At 40.3% G+C, this 20690-nt stretch overlaps 1 protein-coding gene across 1 annotated transcript in view; it reads right to left on the reverse strand.

The window, feature by feature from the left end:
• igsf11 (immunoglobulin superfamily member 11) overlaps nucleotides 1-19738 on the reverse strand; it is an 87261-nt gene extending 67523 nt beyond the window's left edge. Inside the window, exon 1 of the mRNA XM_079676884.1 lies at nucleotides 19168-19738. Coding sequence (XP_079533010.1) covers nucleotides 19168-19228 — 61 coding nt within the window. The 5' untranslated portion in view covers nucleotides 19229-19738. The remainder of the gene's footprint in view (nucleotides 1-19167) is intronic.
• Between the last annotated feature and the right edge of the window lie 952 nt (nucleotides 19739-20690).

Consider the following 20690-nt stretch of genomic DNA (forward strand, 5'->3'; position numbering starts at 1 on the left):
TTTGTTTCAGGAAGGCATTATTAGTTTTTTCTCTTTGATTGCGTAGGTTTGAATGCCTCCGAGTGAACGTGTGAGCCCGCTCATGTGTGTATCAAGCATCAAAAAACACACACTGCCCTTGAGAGTGCTGCAAACTAATTTACACACAAGTAACAAAAGCCCCTCACGGCGACATCACATTGATCATTTTTCATCGCCGGCTCTCTTCATTACAATGCAGGCTGCAGCAGAGAGGTTGTTAAAGGATGTTTTCCTCTATGGAGAATGATTTGTTTGTTTTACGTTCCACCTCAATAGCCTCCTGGGCCGTAGCCTACATTACAGCACAAAGACTGTATTAATCATTGATGATCAGACTTTTAATATTGCTCATATAATATGTATATGCACCTGAATAAAACAGATGAAGAGTTCATTCCAAAAGATTGAATCTCCGTGTTGGAGCAAAAAATGTCAATTTTCTTCAGCTACGCTTTTAAAAAAGTGCAGAATATGTTTAAATGGGTTTTCATTCTGCAATTTCTAATCGTTCACTGGTGCAAGGAAAATCATTATTTAAACCCAACATATTGAATCGATACAAATCCAAAGACACTTTTAATAATGTGGGATGGTGTGTTCAAATTACTCATTTAAAAGCAAATGAACTACCTGAACTCAAAGGCGCTTACAAATCTCATATCTATTGCGATTGCAGAATAATCATTTCATCCAGACGTTCTTTACCAGAGGAGAGAAATGTCCCAAGAGGTCAATTAACTCATGTGTGAACTAAGGACTCTTGGCGAAGATTTAATACGTTAATAAGCCAAGATAATAAAGACACATTCACACATACGTTACACAAACGCAAAGCTAACACACATTATGCACATCAACTGGCCATAATGATAAAGACAACGACAGCAAAACACAACTCACACATGTGTGTTTATCTCTTTTTATATTAAACACACATACACATACTGACTGTACATATTTCCCAGCAGAATGCTGTCCTTTAATCACAAGTCGTGATTTAATTGGAAAAAGTGTGAAGGAAAAAAGAGCAGTAAGAGGGGCTCAGTCTGGCACGGATACGTAAGAGCATGAGACTGCTGGAGCCAAACTAGAGGATCCATATGCTTTTATCAAAAGGTCATTTTACACTCAATTTGTAAGTGGAGATAGCAGACTATTTGTAGTTCTCTCTCTCAATCAGGACTCCATCAGAAACCAAAATAAGATTATTTGTGCAGAATAGCTGTCACTACTAAATTTGACTCATGGGCGGAAATAAATAGAGCAAATTAAACACTCTCTAGTTTACTGCAAAATTGACTGTAAGATTCCTCTTTAAGCAATTCCCCCCCCCAAAGAATTGGTGAGAAGTGATTTTTTTCTAAGTCTAGACAAAGCTGACAATGTAGAGAGCAATATAAGAAGATTGGCCACTCTAATCTCTCTGTAGCTACCTGCAGGAGCTGGTTAGCTTAGCATCAATACTGACACTTTATAATATAATTAACAATTGACATATCATTTGCTTAATCTTTCAAATAACAAAGCATTAGAAAGCCAGAGCAGTCATGTTCCTGATCATTTAAGGCCTAGCTTAGTCGCTTCAAGGATTCATACCATCACTGTGAGGTTGCCAGGCATTCAGCGGAGACTCCAGTCTTTGTACTAAACTAAGCCCTGTTTGTTGAGCTTTTATGCCTCATCAGAAGTGTTTTCAAAGCGTATTTCTCAGATTTACAAGAGAAAATACATCAAGAAAAAGGACTAGTGGTTTGTTTCGACTTCCCCAGCTCCAATAGAAGCAGAGCACCACTGCGCTAAGCTTATCTATTGGGACCACAATACAAAGCAGAAGCGTGTTTCAAAATTGACAAGAAATTATTTTAATAAGAAAAAATTGATTTGGGAGCAATGAGGTTATGCAGGACACATTTTGAAATGTGTTAACTGATTGTCCTGTCGGCTTCTCCTTTTGGGAAAGTCTCCCCTTTCAAAAGGATTCTGTTTTTTGATTGAGATCTTTAGAATAAAACACCTGATACAAAGCAAGTTGTTATTATTGTTCAAGCAAATTCTAGATGGCCCTAAAAACGTCAGACCCTCGGGTCACCTCCTGAGTTCAGACTACAGGAAGTAACTGGTGGTCTTCATAATACATGAGGCCCACAGTGGGTTTCTCTGTAACTGCATCCGTCTAGAATGTGTTCATTCACACAGGCTTCACGAGTGTTGTTCATCCACCCTTATATACGGTACATAATTAGTGTGTTTAAGCTGCATGCAATCTCTCACAGCTGCAATTCAGAGCAAATGTTGCTTGCGCATGCACTGTAAAGCACAATCACACATGCATGAATGAACACATGCATATAAAACCCACCTCCAACACAAACACACACACATAATATACCTGGCCTAACACATATTGCACATACAGTTTTACACCCCCAAAGGTTTGCATTAGCACAGGGAGTCGTGCTGTTAGGCCCTTCGGCTATTCAGGCCCTTAAATTGGTCCCAGTGAGATGTTGGAGCTCAGACCACAGGGCTGACCTCTAACTCTTCGCCTGTGTATCACAGAATTAGTCTCTGTCAGATGGATCAATACCTCTAGCAGCAGCTAGAGACCCAGCTCACATGTAGGAAAACTGTTGTAGTGTATTAGTTTACCCATTATAATAATGGCAAAGGCCATCTGCAAATCTGTGAATTTCATAGGAAAGCAGAATCGACTAATTCGTTTTTGTAATAGGTAGCATGGCCAACACTTAACACATTGCTTCTGATTTGGGACCATTTCTTTCAAATGTCTTAATTATGTCACTGATCACACAGATTTTCGAAATGAAAAGTGTAATTGTTTGTCCGTCAATATTATCTTTAAATTAAAAAACAAATCTTGGAAAAAGGGATCCAGATCTCACTGCGACCATAAGACATTCCTGTTAAAAACAAAAATGTAATCATACTGGAAAATATAATGTGATTGTGAATTTTACATAATAACACCATATTTTTAAAGATAAAATGCAGAATGATATCAAACATATCTTAATCCAATCTATATCAAGTCCTCCAGCATTCATTAAATGTTTCTGAATGGAGTCTTCCCATCTCATTCCCACAGACTGATTCCTCTCCGGCTGCTGAGATGCCAGTACAGATGGAGTGAATCGGGATGAGGCCAACAGCAGTGTCTGCAGAGCTAAACTCCTGGTAAATTGTGCCAGCGCAGAACCGCACCACGTTGGGGCCTGGCTGCTGTGACGCTGAGGTCCTGGCAGAGAGAACAGGGCCCCTCTTGTTTTGGCAGGGGCATGTTGACAGGAAACATAATGCATTCACATGATAATGAGCCAGTTAATACATGCCCCTCGTACCGCCCTGCATTCTCTCCCTTACATATTGTAAAGTAAAGGTCTTAGACAGGGGGCAAAACACACACACACACACACAATCTACTGTACGCTGACACAAGCACATACACTCGTAGACACACAAGCATGCAGTCACAAACCCCTCAGTGTCTGGTGCAGAGCGGCCTGATCGCCGGTCTCATCACCAAGGAGACCAGCACTAAGCGGGCGCCTGGCAGAGACAGACTGCCATTTAGCATTTAGGACCCCACAAAGCTTTCAGACAGAGTATACAGCCCTTTTTCAATGAAGAGAAAGAGACGGAGAGAGTGATTGGTCACATGGATGCATGCAGAGAAATAGAGAAAAGTGAGGGGAGGACATTCATTCATTTTCTAACGCTGAATAGCAAGGAGGAACAGTGATAGAGTGGAAGATTAGGTAGCAGTGAGCAGGTTAGAAGTAGATCGAAGAAGCCAGAATACACGATTATGGCTATGACGCAGAAAGATGGAAGATAAATAATGAGATTTTATTAGAAGTGTTTTACAGCGCTGACTAAGTAGCTGCTGAGAGTGATGTGTCTAACTGACACAAAACACCTCTAAGTGTTACAGGCACATGTGTGATTTCAGCTGACGTCACAAATGAGGAAAGCTATTCATAATGATGCCCACCTGAGTCTCCACCATGGCTGGGGAGAAAAAATGCAGTGCAAATGAACCATAAAAACAAAGCTATTCTCTTTTTCTTTTCTTTTTTATTCCCCAAGCTGGGATAAAGGATAGGGAATAAAAAGAGGGGGAATCAAGCTTTTGGGTGTTTTAAGAGCCCTTTGCCCTATGAACTGAAAGCGGAAGATCGAGGGATGACAGGAAACACAAATGTGTTAAATGGTTTAAGAGAGAGGGATTTAGGCTGTGGTGAGCTCCAGATGTTTTGGAGATGAAGGGAGGAAGAGAGGCGAGGGGGGAGGGCGGAGCTACTACTTTAGGCGCACATTGAATAGATAACCCAAGGTCTATCAGCCTTATACTGAACCTAACAGCCTTTCCTTTTTTTATTTATTATGTTTCATTAGACATTGCTTTTCTACTTGTCTAACATCCCAAATGTTTTTCCATCTATTGTCACCTCACTCCAGTTCGACCCCAGTTCTTTATCTCTGGTCCCAGAATCTCCTCCCCCATTCTCAGGTTTAACCAGGTGTGAAATCTTCCTGAGTGGCTTCTTTGATTTCTCTGCTTCCCTCTCCCCACTCCATCTAGTCCACTGGTCTTCAGTTATTCTCCCAGTCACGTTCTTCAAAAGCTCAACCCCCTCTTTCGTGATGCTTTGATAAGCAGCTCTGAAACACTGTATCATACAGTGTATGCCTCATCTCATCTGCAGGGCCAATTTGCAGTGTTCATTTTTCACCCTAATTCAAACAAGGATTAATTAAAATGTGAGTCTCTTTTTTCTCCCTGCTGAGCGTGGTGGTGGTGTAATCCGTGTGTGCATCAGCTCTTCTGTGCAACCTGTATTCATGGGCTTTTATCTAAGCAGCGTTTTATTTTAACAATGGTGAATAGCGTCTCATGTGGCTGTACAGGCACACTGATGGCATTCTCAATGAGCTCTCCTATTGTAACCATCATCATTTCTAACAATGAGTATTTTTTCCATTGTGCCCTAATATACAACAGATACTCCACGTCTCTTTGTCACCCAGTGGAGTGGTATAGTAATAAAGACAAGCTACATCTCTCGCTGTCTCCAAAAGCATTACGTGGCCCCATTCTGCTAAATTACAATGCACAATAGAGCAAAAGCCACACATTCAACTCTGGCCTTCGGAGGCCCAAATTCCATTGGGGAAATCATCTTCTAAATAATAAGAAATTGTTCAGGAACAGGACAATGTCCCATGTTAATAAAGCACCCTCCATCCTGAATACAATAGAGTCACTGATCATCACATGTCATCGTTAAAACCCTGCGTTTCATCTCACAGCTTTAATTACGGGAAAATGTCAACCGTTTACAGGCCAGAGAAGATGGATCACTTGATATTCTGCCATTGATTATTATGAGCAATGTTTATGAAGCTTTAGAATTCAACTCAAAGGTCCCATTGAGAATACTCTCTGTCCTGCTGACTGATCACGCCTTTTCCCCAACCTGCAGTTTTCTCTCTATATCGACATAATACAGTGCAGTTCTATCATCTCAGCGCCCTTCTGCCATTTGAACTGACACCACTATGGAGCAATAACACAGTGAACTGTAATTATACATCATTGTTGCTTTGATATAATTACAGTTGTGATCGTGCATAGTGAGAAAACGACTTAATAGTCTCTGTGTAATTGCCCCGATTGACTAGACAGTAGCTAATTGGATTTTTTGACATTGTGTGGACGTGTACATTTTGCATGTGTGTATGTACGTGCAAAAGTGTGTGCGCACATGTGTGTACATGAGACCAGTTAACAATAAACAAATAACCACAGGAGACTCTAATTGTGGGAACAGCAGGACAAAAGCATACCATCCCCCCTTTTCAGCCAGCTTGAACTCTGAATTGTCTGGTATAGCACACACATTCACACTTTATTTTACTAAAGGAATGTATTCAACATAACTCCCAGTGATTTTCAATTTGTTCTTCATCTAAAGAAAAGTAATGAGGAATTGCATGTCATCTCATTCATTCTGAATAGGTCCACAGAAAAGTCGTAGAGTAGACTCGCGGCCCGTCTACACAGCAGCGTTAAAAAAATCTTCCAACGCTTCTCTGCCCATTCACTTTGAATGGGGGTGACGTCACTTTGCCTCGCTTTTCGCTGAACTGCATTGTGGGGAAGCAAAGCGAAGATTTCCAGGATTTCCATGATTTTCAGGATTCAAAAGTTGAGCAATGTTCAACTTTTGAAGCTGAGGTGGAAGCGTCAGCCAATCAAATCCCGTTTATGCAAATCTGACAGTACAAGCGCTAGCCAATCAAATGAGAAATTACGGTAGCAAATCACCCAGTTCTTTACGACCAGTAACCATTTACCGGGATACAGGCATGGACGGAGGTGGCAGAGACAGTGGGTGAAACTGGTAAGTTTTCGCCTGTTTGGGGAATTTATATACGTATATATATATATTTGCTCGCATAAAATCCCCGGGGTTTTTTGCTTTGTATGTCGGGGGCGGGAGATTCATGTGATTGGTTGCTGGTCGCGTTGCTCGCAGAAAATCCCTGAGCTTTCAGACATGTCCACCTCCAAGATTTTCAAGATGTTTTTAACGCTGCTGTGTGGACGGGCCGTAATGCTTCGATTCTAGAAAGGCGGTAAATCAACACTTTTTTAGGATGAAATTCACTTGATGTTCTTTAGTTGAAATTGTTGATACCTCACTAAGGTTAAATGTTTCAGATAAGAAAACAAGGGTGTGCCACAAGGTTCATTCCTGGGCCCATTGTCATTTTTCATGTACATTTTACTTGTTATGACAGTACAAAATGATATTCATAATCATGACTATGTCAATGAAACCCAAATCTGAGAGTTTATGCTGTGACAAATCTGATAACATTGCAATAAAAATAAATAAATTATAAAATGAAAGGCCACATTCACTGCTGAATTTAGCTGTTTCATCATCATTCAAGTCTTTTCAATGCATGTTTTCCAGGCTACCAATCACCAGTATGATCACCTTCAGCTTATACAAAATGGAGCTTCAACAGTATTAAATCAAATCCTCCCTTAAACTGGCTCTCATTTTGAGCTAGATCTCATTTCAAATACTGCTGCTTCTGCTAGCATATATATAGCAAACAATCTCACACAATCACATGTATCTCATCTCACCATCCCTTATGTACCCTGTCACGCCTTCTGAACACTGGGTGCTGGCTGACAGACTGTCACCAACATTTAAAAGAAAATTAGCGTTCAGCAGAGCATGTCCTACCACATATCTTTAGATCCATTCTTCCTTGCAAAGATAAACCTGTGTAAATCTTCAAATCCAATGCAATGTTTATCTTGGGTAAGACACACTATCTTTGTTTACTTTCATTTAAAGAGAAATAAACAGATATCAGCTTTCCAGAACCAAGTGCAGAGCTTTATTTTTCATCGATACACTCACTTCCTGTCTGCTGCGTAAATGCATTATGCTTCAAATATGTGTTTGTCTCTCCGTTTCTCCAGACACCGTACAATTTATTTTCCCGACGGTAAATGTGAAGTCCTTTGAGACATTCTTTGTATTTTGTTGCAGGTAAAGGAAGAGGGAGAGTGGACACATGCAGCAAAGAGCCATTGGATGGATTTGTGGGATGGAATCAACATTGGTACATCATCTTAGAAATGCCTCAAAGGTGGCGTTTTGGTAGCTTAGTTTTTACAGCTGACGCCCCCTTTAGGACATTTTTAAGATGATGAATTGGCTTTGGGACTCTGCAAAGACAAACATTCTGAATTTAAAGCAGTCTCCTTTGCAAACATATCCAAGTAGCTTTTTATGTAGGACATTTCCTAACAAATCATGAAGAACTACAATAACTTGTAAAAAATAAGGAAATATACAGCAGGTGTTGATTAATACTAAGTGTGGCTTGACAATATCCATCTCCAACCTTAGTTTATCTGGTGTTTGCACGCAAGGTATTGCTCTTGTGTCACTGAACTGATCAAATAAAGCCAAAGCTATCTATAAGCCAGGGTCACAGACCAAATGACAAACATAATCTGCAGCAAAGCCCGTCTTAGCAGATGATTTGGGCCTTGGCTCAATAGTTTACACATTGTTCCATATTCACAAATCACCTCTTAGCGGAAAAGCTGGGTAAGGATCAGCAGCTGTGGCTCATCAGAGGGGGCAAGTAAGCAAGTCTCAGGGTGTTTCTCAATGTCGAGGAAGGCTCCTCTAGAGCCACTATTTCAAGAATGCTACGTCATCGAATCCCGCCGAAGGACTGTTCCAATGTCCAGGATCCTTGGAATTCTACCGAGGACTGAATCCTTCGTTGCGGGAAATATCGAGGATGCACCAGTGTATCCTCCGCGGTCTTAAAATCCCCACAACATTTAAGGCGGGGCCTCTCATATGACGCATACCTGCACACTTGCTAGCCTGTTCCATTCTTTGTTCTCCGAATGCCAGGAAGGATTCTTGCCTAGCTTCTGAAGGACCTGACTCGGAAGACATGTCCTTCCAAGGAAGCGTCCTCGACATTGAGAAACACCCACAGTCTCCTTGGTCATATAAAACAACCAATTTCATTTGGTAATGATATAAGGAAAGCAGAGACAAAATATGTTTTAAAAAAAGGAAAAATAGCTGTATGCCACTGCAATAAAGTGAAGGTTTAATTTATGAAAGAACTCAATATCACATTATTATAATTATTTGTAGCTGAGAAAGCAAAAGTGTATGTTTTATGCTTTGTTTGAAATTGCACACATGTATATTATTAAAGGTCCCATGTCATGGCCATTTCTACTGATCATAATTCCATTGTTGAGGTCTACTAAAACAGGTTTATATTGTGCAATTCTCCAAAATCAAATTGGTTTCTCATATAGCATCTCTGTAAAGTATGTGTATTCACTCAGTCCTAAACGGCTTGTTGGAGCTCCTGCCCCCCCCCCTTCCCCTCCCTATGAGCCCAGTGGCCGTCTGCGAGACAGCGAGACACAGCGAAACCCAGCCCGAACACACACACCCGCAGCCTGGCTGGGAGTTTGTGTGTGTGCTCACACACCGACTCACAGCCTCGCTGCGTCCCGCCGTCTCAGGGAGGAGAAATCGGCGGAGCTGCAGCTGAGAAAAGATTGAGTATGTGTGTGTGAGGAAGGAATGTAGCGGCTCCACGGAGGGGTCGTCGTTACGTCACTTGGTTCCCGGAAGAAAAAAATTGAAAAAGAAAATCTCCAACGAGGCGTTCTGGGGCAGCATAGACACGTCTTTTCTGTGTTAGAGTTCTACTCGCTACAGGGTGTACTTTGAGGGTTTTTGACTCTGCAGACCGTTTACATGCAGAAAAACCTTCATAACACACAAGGGGACGGGTAATAACCGGAAAAGCATGACATGGGACCTTTAACATTCATTGAAGTGCTGGGTGTATCTTAAAATGTATACCTTAAATTAAAGTACTGATTATCATATTTAAGGGTTTCTTAACAAAGTCAGTGTCAGTGTAATTCTCCGAGGTGGGTTTCCTGAACAGAGTGCTCATCTGTTTCTACCCTCAGCAGCCTTCCCCTTAGTAGATGTCACGTAGGGCAAATGTGCAAGACCAGCACTCCATTATTGTGTTACACTTATTTAAAGCTCCTCCAATAGCTGGGATCTACTTAAGGGCTTTTTGTAGGATAGTGGACAAATAGGAGGCACACACACACACAGTGTGTCAGTGGGCTCTGTGACAATACTACTATCTGGCATTATCAGTTGAGTCTGTGCAATATCCTCGTGATATGAATGCGTGTGGGAGAGTGGGTTGAACGTTTTTTGTATGTATGTGAGTGTGTGACGTGTATGTATGTATGTATGTATGTCTGTGAGTGAGTGAGTGAGTGAGTGAGTGAGTGAGCGAGCGAGCGTGCGTGCGTGCTTGCATGCGTGCGTGCGTGTGTGTGTGTGTACCATTATGTGTGGGTAGTAGGTACATTGATGCCTTAACATGTTTGTGTGTTTAATGGTGAATTCGGCCTTTGATATTCTGGCAAAACTATCTAGGGCCGAGTGGATTTGCGAATTGAGCACATTACAAATACAAAGCAGTGTGCAGTGTACTGGACAGTATTTCCCTGCCCCCACCAACAGTCTCCAGGCTGTCAGGGAGGCCAAACAGATAAGGCAGTGGAGGCATGGATTAAGGGTTAAAGGGGAACAGCAGCATATGGTGCCCCCTGATATCCATGCCCCTTATATAGTTGTTAGACTAACACCGCCCACATGGTCGCCACGAGAAGCACGTCTCACTGGGTGTAAGAAAACATTTCTCATCCCTTATTTCTTTAACCATTAAAGTTTAGAATATACTCTTAAGAAGTGTTAGAAGTCAAAGGTTCATTCAGTTGTGAAATACATGCATATATACAGTAAATCTAAATTTCAACAGAATGTAATGCGCAGACCTTTAGCAATGAAATATTTTTATAAAGGTTTTCTATGCCTCAGTGTTCTATGTGTGTATGTACATAGTAGGATGGGGGGGGGTTGTATATGTTTGTGTGGTATTGCAAACGTTTCATTTGTAAGTGCCTCTGATTGTGTGTGTATTCAGAAAATGTGCGTTCCCCAGTTTGCCAGAGTCCCACCTGTGCCCCCTTCTGTTCTTTTGGATACAACAGCGAAAATGTTAAGGGGAAGTCTGCTGTAACAATGCACAGATGGGACCTCTCCTGCTAGCCTTTTTCTCTCCCAGTCGTTCCCTCCCTCTAACTAGTCTCCTTTTGACTCTCATGTCTTTCTCTCTCACTCCTTAACGTGCCATTCGTCCTGGCTGTTCACTCGCATCACATTTGACATGCTCATTCATTGTCTGCGAGGACAGAACAAGCGAGGACCACTTTTCAGTCTCATCCTCATCCCTGGAAAGTAATTTGTGTGTCGACAGAGTGTGTGGGACGACGGAGAAAGAAACAGCAGACAGAGAGATATTTAGAGTGTGTGAAAGCAAGCCACAGAGGGATCTAAAGAACGAAAAAGAGAGACAGTGAAAAATGGTGAAACTGGAATACAGTGAAGGTGAAGGGAGGCAAAACACAAAATACAAGGACGCAAGGAGGTTGGAGAGAAACACAGAGGGATTTAGGTCAGGACAAGGGAGGGAAAGCAAAGTTTGACCTGTATCTTTAAAGAATTACACCTCACTAAAAGAGTATGGCTCTGGGGCGTTGTAAAAACGAGGGACTTGAATGCACAACATCTCCTACAGAGTGTCTAAAGCAGTTAGCACACATTTATTGAGAGTTAAAGTGTGTCACACGAAGAGCTCCCCTTCTACTCCTGCAGGGGTATCTCTATTAGGTGTCCTCACTAACCAGATCAGTACAAGTGTGGTGCTGAATGAACATTAAGAGCACCAGGCTTTGTTGAATGGCCCGTGCACACACTGCTTCAGACATCCCTTATTAACTCCACTGACAAATTGAAACCCTTAAAGTCAACTGGAAATGTGTTGTGGGTTAAAAACGGTGACAGTGTGTGGTAATATTTTCAAAATTTTTGTTCATTTTTGTTCTTAAAAAACTATTGCTTCTTTTCTTTTTCCCTAAATGTTTTAATTGGGGTTAAAATTACTTAATCCATTGCAGTCCACTTCAACATACACCTCTAATTTCATTGTTGTCACAGACATGTGGCTTTATTTCAGATGTAGCTGATGTGCTTGGGTGCAATAGCCAAAATGAGCAACCTTTTCTGAAATCTACCTTTTTTTTTCTTTGATGTGTGTTTCATTTGAATGGATTTTGAGAGAAGAGGCATTGAACTAGATTAAAAGAGCAAACGCACACACAAAGAGAAAAACAGCAGTGTTTTACCCCAACTGCCAGTTTATGAATTACCTATGGCTGTGAAAAGCCCTGGGCATATTTCATGCAGGAGAATCCATTCCCTTTTTCTCTTTGTTCCCCTGTATTTTATTCACTTTGCCGTATTATGCATTTCCATTAGGAGATATGAGTGTCAGGACAACGGGCAGATGGTTTCAAGATCAGTTCATCAGCTCACCCTGACCACAGAGATAAAGGATTCCACTGAGCTAACATGCTGCTGTCATTGGAATACAAAGTGATCGAGGAAATTTCCTCTGACATAATGAATGTTTTGCAGCAAGAATGTTCTAAATGCTGGTGGGTTCATCTTTTTTTAAATCGTGTCTGACCCTCAAAAGCTTTTATTAACTCTAAGGAGGGAAGTAATTTCTGTACTCAATTAGGGACATTACAGTGAAGGTAGCCATTACAGTCGAGCACGGACAGCAATAATGTGCAACATTGAGCAATTTATACAATTACAATCATCTAGAATATGATTATATGACTTATGTATTTGGAGGGCCTGTGCAATTATTTTGTCAAGATAACTCAATGGACCACCATGAACTAAAGCAGGTCACAGGATCTGCATTATCTCGCAGTGACACAAGCCAGTGCAGCAGCTGGGTTCATCATGTGCTGTAAGGTCATTTAGTTATTGTGTGGATCAATTAACAATCCATTTCAAATTAGTGATGCAATGTCAGAGCACTCCAGGGAGCACAGTTAAAAATACCTATACAATATAGTCCTTGGTTCAGGACTCACTCAGCCATGCATCCTTCCTCCAGGCCTGCTGTAAACGCAGCTCCCACTGCAACATTTCATGTCTGTCTGTCATAGAAGATTTGCCCCCTCTGGGAGCAGTGTGATATTTGCCTTTGTGTTTTACTAAATGCTATAGTGCTGGAAAGTCTGGTCTAATTTAACCCTCGTTTCAGATTGATCATCATCATCATCGCCATCAGATCGTCTTCACATAATATGTCCAATTTAACATGTATGAATAGGTAAAAAGTGATGAATGATTTGAACAATTATGTCCCTGAAATTAATAAAGTTATTTGTACAACACTTTCCTTATCTTAGTTACGCAAATTGTACCCCACATTGCTCCCTTGTTGGGCTTTTTTCTATTGGCAAAACCTACTTACTTACTTTAAGATTGAGTGGTTTATTGGCCAAAGATGTTAGCAAATTATAGGGAGCAAATTAAGGAAGTTAAAGGGAGGGGTTATGAATTATGGGTAATAATAAAGCAAAACAATTTAATCATCATAACCTTCTAGGGTGCTGATTTTTCCGTTCATTTACAAAAGGTTTTACCGATCAACTCAAAAAGCTATTCACAAATCCCATGCATATGAATGAACAGCTGAACAGACTGAAGTTTCCTTTCATACTGACATCGAGCTGAGTGGAGAGTGTGAATCTGCCAAATGAACATAAAAGACAAACTGACTATCCGAGCTTATCTGATTGGTTGATCAAACGGATGAAGTCATTACAAACCCCGGGAATCCTTTTGGGATCTACTGTAATGTATTTGCCTAGGCCCTAGGGAATATGAGGCCCCAGAAACACACACTGCCCGTTAGCACTAACTTATGGGAATAATGTGCGCACAGGAGCATTGATCTGAGCTCATGGCCTACAATGATAAACACAGCATCCATTCTTGGTAATACTAGAGATCAACTTAACGAGCCTCTGGCAGACACTGATTGGAAGTAAATGGGGTAAGAAGGCTTTTGTCTAATCCACGTCAATTATCGTGGATTGTTTTAGGCCTGCTCAATTAATCGTATTTTAATCGCAATTACGATCATGGCTTGCAACGATTACGAAAACAACGTAATCGAAATAAAACGATTATATTTTTATTATTATTATTACTTTTTTTTTTTATTATTTCAGTTTTTCAGTTGAATTATATTTAAAGTTCAGGGTAATCAACTGTTAAAAACATACTGTTCAAAAAAATAATCTCCAATAAATTGATGTCTTCAAAGTAAATGGATAATCGTTTTTAATAATCGTGATATCAATTATTGAACCAAATAATCGAGATTATGATTGTTGCCATAATCGAGCAGCCCTAGATTGTTGCGAACCTGAAAGTGTGCAAGTGCCCTGAAGATAGAGTGAACAGAGATAATTTTAGCATATTTCTGATGGTAAATGAAGTAAAACAGACATTTTTCCAAAGTCCAAAGTGTAGCTTCTTAACACTGGCACATTCATCTGTTTGGTTGAAAGTGAACTTTGTTGAAAAACGTTTAATTACATGGATTTTGAGCGAGATCACTTTTTGACAACAGGTTTAAATATTCTGCATGAGTCTACAATGAAACAATGACTATTCTGTTTGAGTGTGTTCTATGTGACTGTCATTTAAGCTGCTGACTCACACTCATGGCTTTGCATGGATTCATGGGAATAGGGAAACATGGGAGACTATTCACACTCTTCTTTCCTTCTGAGCATTATAAGTAGGCAGCAATTTAAAGTTACAGAGATTAAAGCCTTTGTAAAAGGTTTTCCTTATAATATATGAAACTCATCAAAACTTGATTATGGCATCCTTAACGTTTTAACTGAATGTACCAAATATCTCCTGAGTCACTAGGAGTCCTGTCAGCAAACGTCCTGTCAAACCTCAAGAGCCAGCGAAGCAAAACCGCTCATTTCAAGGAGGATCTCCAGGGTGCCACGACAGGAGGAAGACATCCGCTTTAAATATGCATTAGCCCAGGGCTCCTCACAAAATCACACACACTCAAAAATAAAATTAAGTAAAAAATGGTTTTAAACTAAATACTATAACAGTTAGTCACTTCAAGCATGTTGGTTCACTTATGTGGTTTTGTCATAGATTAGTTTTGGCTTTTGGAACTATACCTTCAGTTATAAAGTGGAGGAGTTTCCTTTTGCAGGTTCTTAACCAACATCAGCTTTAATAAAATTGCAATTATCACACTTAATCCATTGAGAAGTAAGGACTCAAGCATACTGAGAAAAAACTGGTTACTGCAGGTTTTCATTGCAACTTGTTGAACATGTTGTAAAATAAACGTTTAAATACTTCAATCACATAATTCCTCCACAGAGGATTTACACTGAAAGCAAAGTGTTTGCCACCTTAAGTGTTATACTGTAGATGATGACTCTGAATCTTAAACATGTTTTACAAGCCTGCCTCCAGATCATCTTCTGTTTTGAGAAATGACACTCTACTTCTCCAATACCCTTTTTAATCATCTAACCGTTAGATGATTAAAAAGGGTGTTGGAGAAGTAGAGTGTCATTTCTCATTTTGTAACTACATTTGGGTTAGATTCTAACCCAAATGTAGTTAAAAACGTGTTCAGCTTCGGCAGCAGCATCGCCTTGCTCCCACACGCTCATGATTCCCTCATTTGCCACTCTGATTAAAGGCACAACCAACCCCAAAACCTCAAACCCCAAACCTCTGTGATCAGATGTTTGCCCCAGATGTTTGGCCAACTTCCGTGCCGCAGAGGTGGACTCTTTGGGACCTAGTTTAATGTGTGCTTAAGAGACCGTGGGACCAGGCGAATGCTGTGCTCTCTTCCTCCAAATATCTGCCATCATTTATTCATTCACACTCCCTGGTTGGCCGCTGCTGCCATCATCTGAGGACCCCGGCGTCTGAAGTTCTCTGCGTCTCTGTCGCTCAAACGCACACACGCATATGTACGCACGCACATGCACTTTGCTAGCAGTCCCAGAGGTCTTTTAATTTTTTGAGAAGCTATTTTTAGAGAGAAAAATAATCGAGGTGGAAAGTTCCATCTGTCCAACACTCTAGTTCCAGCTGCTCCTTTTTAGTAGCAGGCGGAAAGAGGAGGGGGACAAAAACGCTACTTATCAGATAAAACTGATCCAGACGGGATTTTCTATCATATGCAATCTGCATTAGCAGGATATCGGGAGACATGTTCTTTGGATGCCAGGTTTTTTAACTGCTAGATCACCTGAGGTTAAACAACTGAGAGTACTTTAAAATGGCACGCTGAGCTCTCTCCACACGTTTTATATTTTCTAAGCTTGTATCACTCTGTTCTTTCCATCTCTCATTATCATTTTAACTACCTGCAACTGTGAGAGAGAATAATTGACTGGGGAAAAAACAAATTGGCTTTGAAGTGGCAATAGAAACACACCAGTAAACATGGTTTCGGTGATTGTAGATTTATGTTAGGACCTGCTTTACATGTACAGTTATTAAAGTGGCCACATTTAGCTTTTCCCTCCACAACTGCGTGTATTTTAGCCTGAAAACCATGGCGACTGCAACTCTGAAATCAGTGCAACTGATTCATATTGATTGACACATTGATTGAAATCAAATCCACAAATTGAGCAAAGGACACCATTTAGACAACAAACAGACCATGCCTGCTCTATAATTTCATACTTTAGGCAGACCCTTAAAGGTTAACAAGCTCACAGAGAAAGTGGAGAAGGGAGCTGTTCTAAGTTCAGCTTTGATGCAGACATGAATGCCCTGAATGTCAATGAGCTAAAGAAACACTGAATGTTGCCTTTTTTATTTGCTCCTTGTCCTCACTGGACTCTTTTTTTCAAACAAACAGGACAGTGATATGGGAGCCTGGAAGCTTATCCAAACATTTCACCGTCACAATATATACATATATATATGCACATTTTAAATGTTCTATAGGATCTGTTATGCAGAAAACCAAAGCAAACCATAGTTGATAAAAAGTTCAGAGCCACCACCGCCGCTTGAATTTAATTTGCTGAATTGATTGGACCTCCGGATCGCTCGCTGTAACACCCTTGAGGGTTGTTCTGGGTAAATCGTTAAATCCGGGCATCATGGACAGAGCCGCTCTGTGTTGGTATCGCCATGGGGGTTTGTTCTGACAACAGCTGAACCAATCTATTTTTTGCATAGAGCCTCTACTGTTTATTCTTCCAACTTTTACAACATTTCTTCAAATTCTTCAAGCACTACAGATCCGAACTGCCAGACTGTTCTTCACTGTGCAGCTGTATTTCTAATCGAGAGGAACGGATGCAATATTTATGTGTGACAGGGGAGGGTTGATGACTAAAGAAGGACAAGACATGTCCTCTAACTAACGCTGAAAGTGCAAACATGGTTGTGTATGAAGCCTGTCAGAGTCACTTGTGAATTTTACTTCATTTTGTCATAGTTTGTCATTGTTTCTCATTGTTTCCTTCTTCTTCAAACTTTCCTCTTTTCACTATGTTTACTTGCTTGGTGTGCATCCACAGCTACACATGCTTTCAAGCTATTAAAAGTTGTTGTCATAAAGCTATCGTATGCATTTGTATCTTAAATTGAACAAGTAACATCAAATAAACGATTCAGGCCTCATTGTGTACCCGCAACAATTTGGTGTCCCCTAACATAATGAACTGATCAGATCAATGGAGTGACAATGTCTGACATGCAAAAAGTGGAGGTCAGTACACACAGCCAAAACAAGCAACCACAATCAATACTGACTTTGCTGCATCAGAGTGTATTTATAGAAACACAAGCAGCTCCCCACCAAGACGCAAGAGGAGGGAAGAAAAACTGTCCAGCAAATACAGCTTCTTTCTGAAGAAGCCGCCCTGTTAATAGAGCTGGGCAGTTTAATACTTCTATAAACTCATCCGTAGACTTGAACCTTCACCTATTGTTATTTCTGAAGTTGTTTTTTTAATTTGATGGACATGTAATAAAGAAAATAAAGAAAATGGTTTATTGTGAACCTTTTTTTCAGACAATTGGTCGGAATAATTTTAATACATTTAGTGTGTGTGTGTTTGTGTTGCCTTAAGTAAAGCTGACAAGACGCCATGCATTCACTCACTTTGGAGGTATACACCTAAACAAGTGAGCAGCGGAGTGAAACACATTGTTCTGTCCAAATTGACATGTCAGGCCAGAGTGTGTGTGCGTGTGCGTGTGCGTGTGGTTCAGTGAGAATGCTTTGTGTTTCCTGACATGAGGCTTTAAGGGAACTTGGTTGGCATTGTCTAGCATTGTTTTGCTATGCTTAGCAATTGCTCTCATAAATGTGCATATGTGTACACTAGGTGAAAGAAAGTTTAATGAACTCATTCATTTCAAATATGAATAATGCATCCTTATTCATTAAACTACAGCATATTTTCATGAATAATGATGCTCATTTATTGTACCATTAGAATGTCCTTAATGGGTTCTCTAGTAAATCTAAAATATTCCCAAATGCCTTTCATAAACTATAGAAACCTTTTAGTATTTATAAGGGCTTATACCAAATGTTGCTTTATATTACTTATATTTTACATTGTTTTATACTAAAAAAAATGCCAACAAAAACTTGTGAAAAACTAGCATTCTTAAAACGTAAGATAAGCTTACAAAATTACAGTAAAACAAACGTGTTATTAGGTGCCCCACACATACATTTACATACAATTCCCCAAAGAAGAATTATGGCTATAGATGATATTCTGTTTCAAGATATTATTCCCCTGAGCTGCCTGGTATACCATGCTTCTCGTTAATCAGTATGCACCGTTTCTATTTCAAAACACGGACACTCTCACCATATGTCACGTGTTAATATTCGCTGGTGGTTGAGTGTTTTAAAAACCTTGTAATGTTAGACCTCGTGTGTACGACGCACAAAAGCGATATCAGGCACAGCAGAGACCATTAAGGATAAGACGGGCACAGTCAAAAGTGTTTTGGGAGAGATGACATCGCAACCATCAGGGAAAAGTCATCCTAAATCGGTGCTTTAGTTTTTTGTGGAAATGCCGGGGATTTGTCAGACTGATCCAAACATACAGTATTAAGGAAGAGGGGGATCAAATGGATGTGGCACGCGCTATTGGATAGGAGTTGAGCCTGTGGCACAATTTAATTCCAAATACATCTGTTTTTGCAGCACTCATCCACATGTATCGTAATACTGATTTGTTCACGTGATAGAAAATAGTTAAGCCTTTTGGAAAATGTCATATAAGTATAACCTATTATTATTATTATTATTATTATTATTATTATAATAGTGTGTGTGTGTGTGTGTGTGTGTGTGTGTGTGTGTGTGTGTGTGTGTGTGTGTGTGTGTGTGTGTGTGTGTGTGTGTGTGTGTGTGTGTGTGTGTGTGTGTGTGTGTGTGTGTGTGTGTGTGTGTGTGTGTGTGTGTGTGTGTGTGTAAGGACTTGTGCTATAGTTGAGCAGAGGTAAACAAGTTTTCAAGTGTCACACAACTTACCCTCCATGCAGAAAATGATCATCCAGGCTATCCATAGGTCCGAGTTATGAAACTTCACCATGGTTCGTAACTGTTCAGTGACTGGTCCTCAGTTTAAGCCCAGTGCCTTCTTCTTTATGAAATCTCAGTTCTGCTCACAGTTTCCTTGCAGATAAGTAACTGTCCCTTCTGATGGCACGAGGCATGAAAGCTGTTCGGAGGTATTACGCTGCGCACACCAGCGACATTTCCACAAAACAACGTCAAAAAGTATTCAAAAAAACAACACAGTGAGCATTTCTATCCAACGGGCACTTGTCTCTCCTCCGGCTCTTTTCAACTCCTCCTTTCCTCTCGTTCTTTGGTAGCTGCTGTTCACTCCAAGACTGTTTTATTTCCTCTCCAGTCAGTTTACGCACGCTAGCGAACACTCAATGTCCACCTGCTGGTGAACAAAAATATGCTCACTGTCACTGAAAGTTACTTACAAACAGATCACAAACTGGCACTTTTCCCGTCCGCTTGGTGAGTCTCTCCAACGCGTCTTGTTGCGCTCCATGGTTTCCAGTCTGCTCAACTGCGGCTGATCCGACCTGGGAGCAATTCACACAGCATCGGTAACAAGAAGACTTCCTGTTTAAATTTTCCAAAGTAAAACATCCTTGGGTGTTTGCCAAAGGACACCGGGTCAGACCATCGGTCAGGGTTGAACCATTTCACTCCTTTAAACCTGTGTGCCCGACACACGTTCCAAAAAGTGTTACTCAACAATAAAAGTAAAGGACAATTAAAATAATTGTGTTTGAAAAAATGTTTTGGGAAGTAAAAAAAGTCGTATTAAAACTACTTTTCTGAACAAACCATATCGTTTATAATGTCAACTCCACTCTTAAGTAACACAAAACCACTTGTCTCTACTATAATAGACTTTAAGACCACATCAATAGGCCAGTAGTAAATGGTCTTGCGAGAAAAAGCACCTGAAATCAGTGTGCATTTACTTTGTAGGTCAAATCCACCTGACTTCCTGTTTCAGTGTGAGTGTGTCTGTGCGGCTTGGTGGTGATCAGCAGAGGATGATTAAGATGAGCTCGAGCCGGGCTGTTGCTGGGAGACCGCTGACGCCAGACGAGAGAGAGAGAGACGTTCATGCCCCCCTGCGGTGCAATCACAGAACAACAGAACAGAATAGAACAAAATTAGATATATCATATATTTAAATAGAACAGAATAAGATATTGCAGAATACAGTTAGATAGAATACAATAGAACAGTAAACTAGACATAGCAAAAGATAGAATATAATTGGATCAAATATAGTTGGTATTATTTATGACACTGTGCATGATTTCCTGGATAAGTATTTTTTCTTTTACAGTGTGTTCAGTAAATTCAAGTAAATGGATACATTACATTGTACATTGTAAAAATCAATAATATAATATAATGCAAGGATATATTTTGTTTGTATCTTTGCTAGAATTAGTTAACCTCTTTGATTGATGTTGTCATAACAGGCCCTTTCTTCTGAGTCATTCCTATTA

The sequence above is a fragment of the Notothenia rossii genome, assembly GCF_949606895.1.
Source record: "Notothenia rossii genome assembly, chromosome: 4".
Lineage (NCBI taxonomy): Eukaryota > Metazoa > Chordata > Actinopteri > Perciformes > Nototheniidae > Notothenia > Notothenia rossii.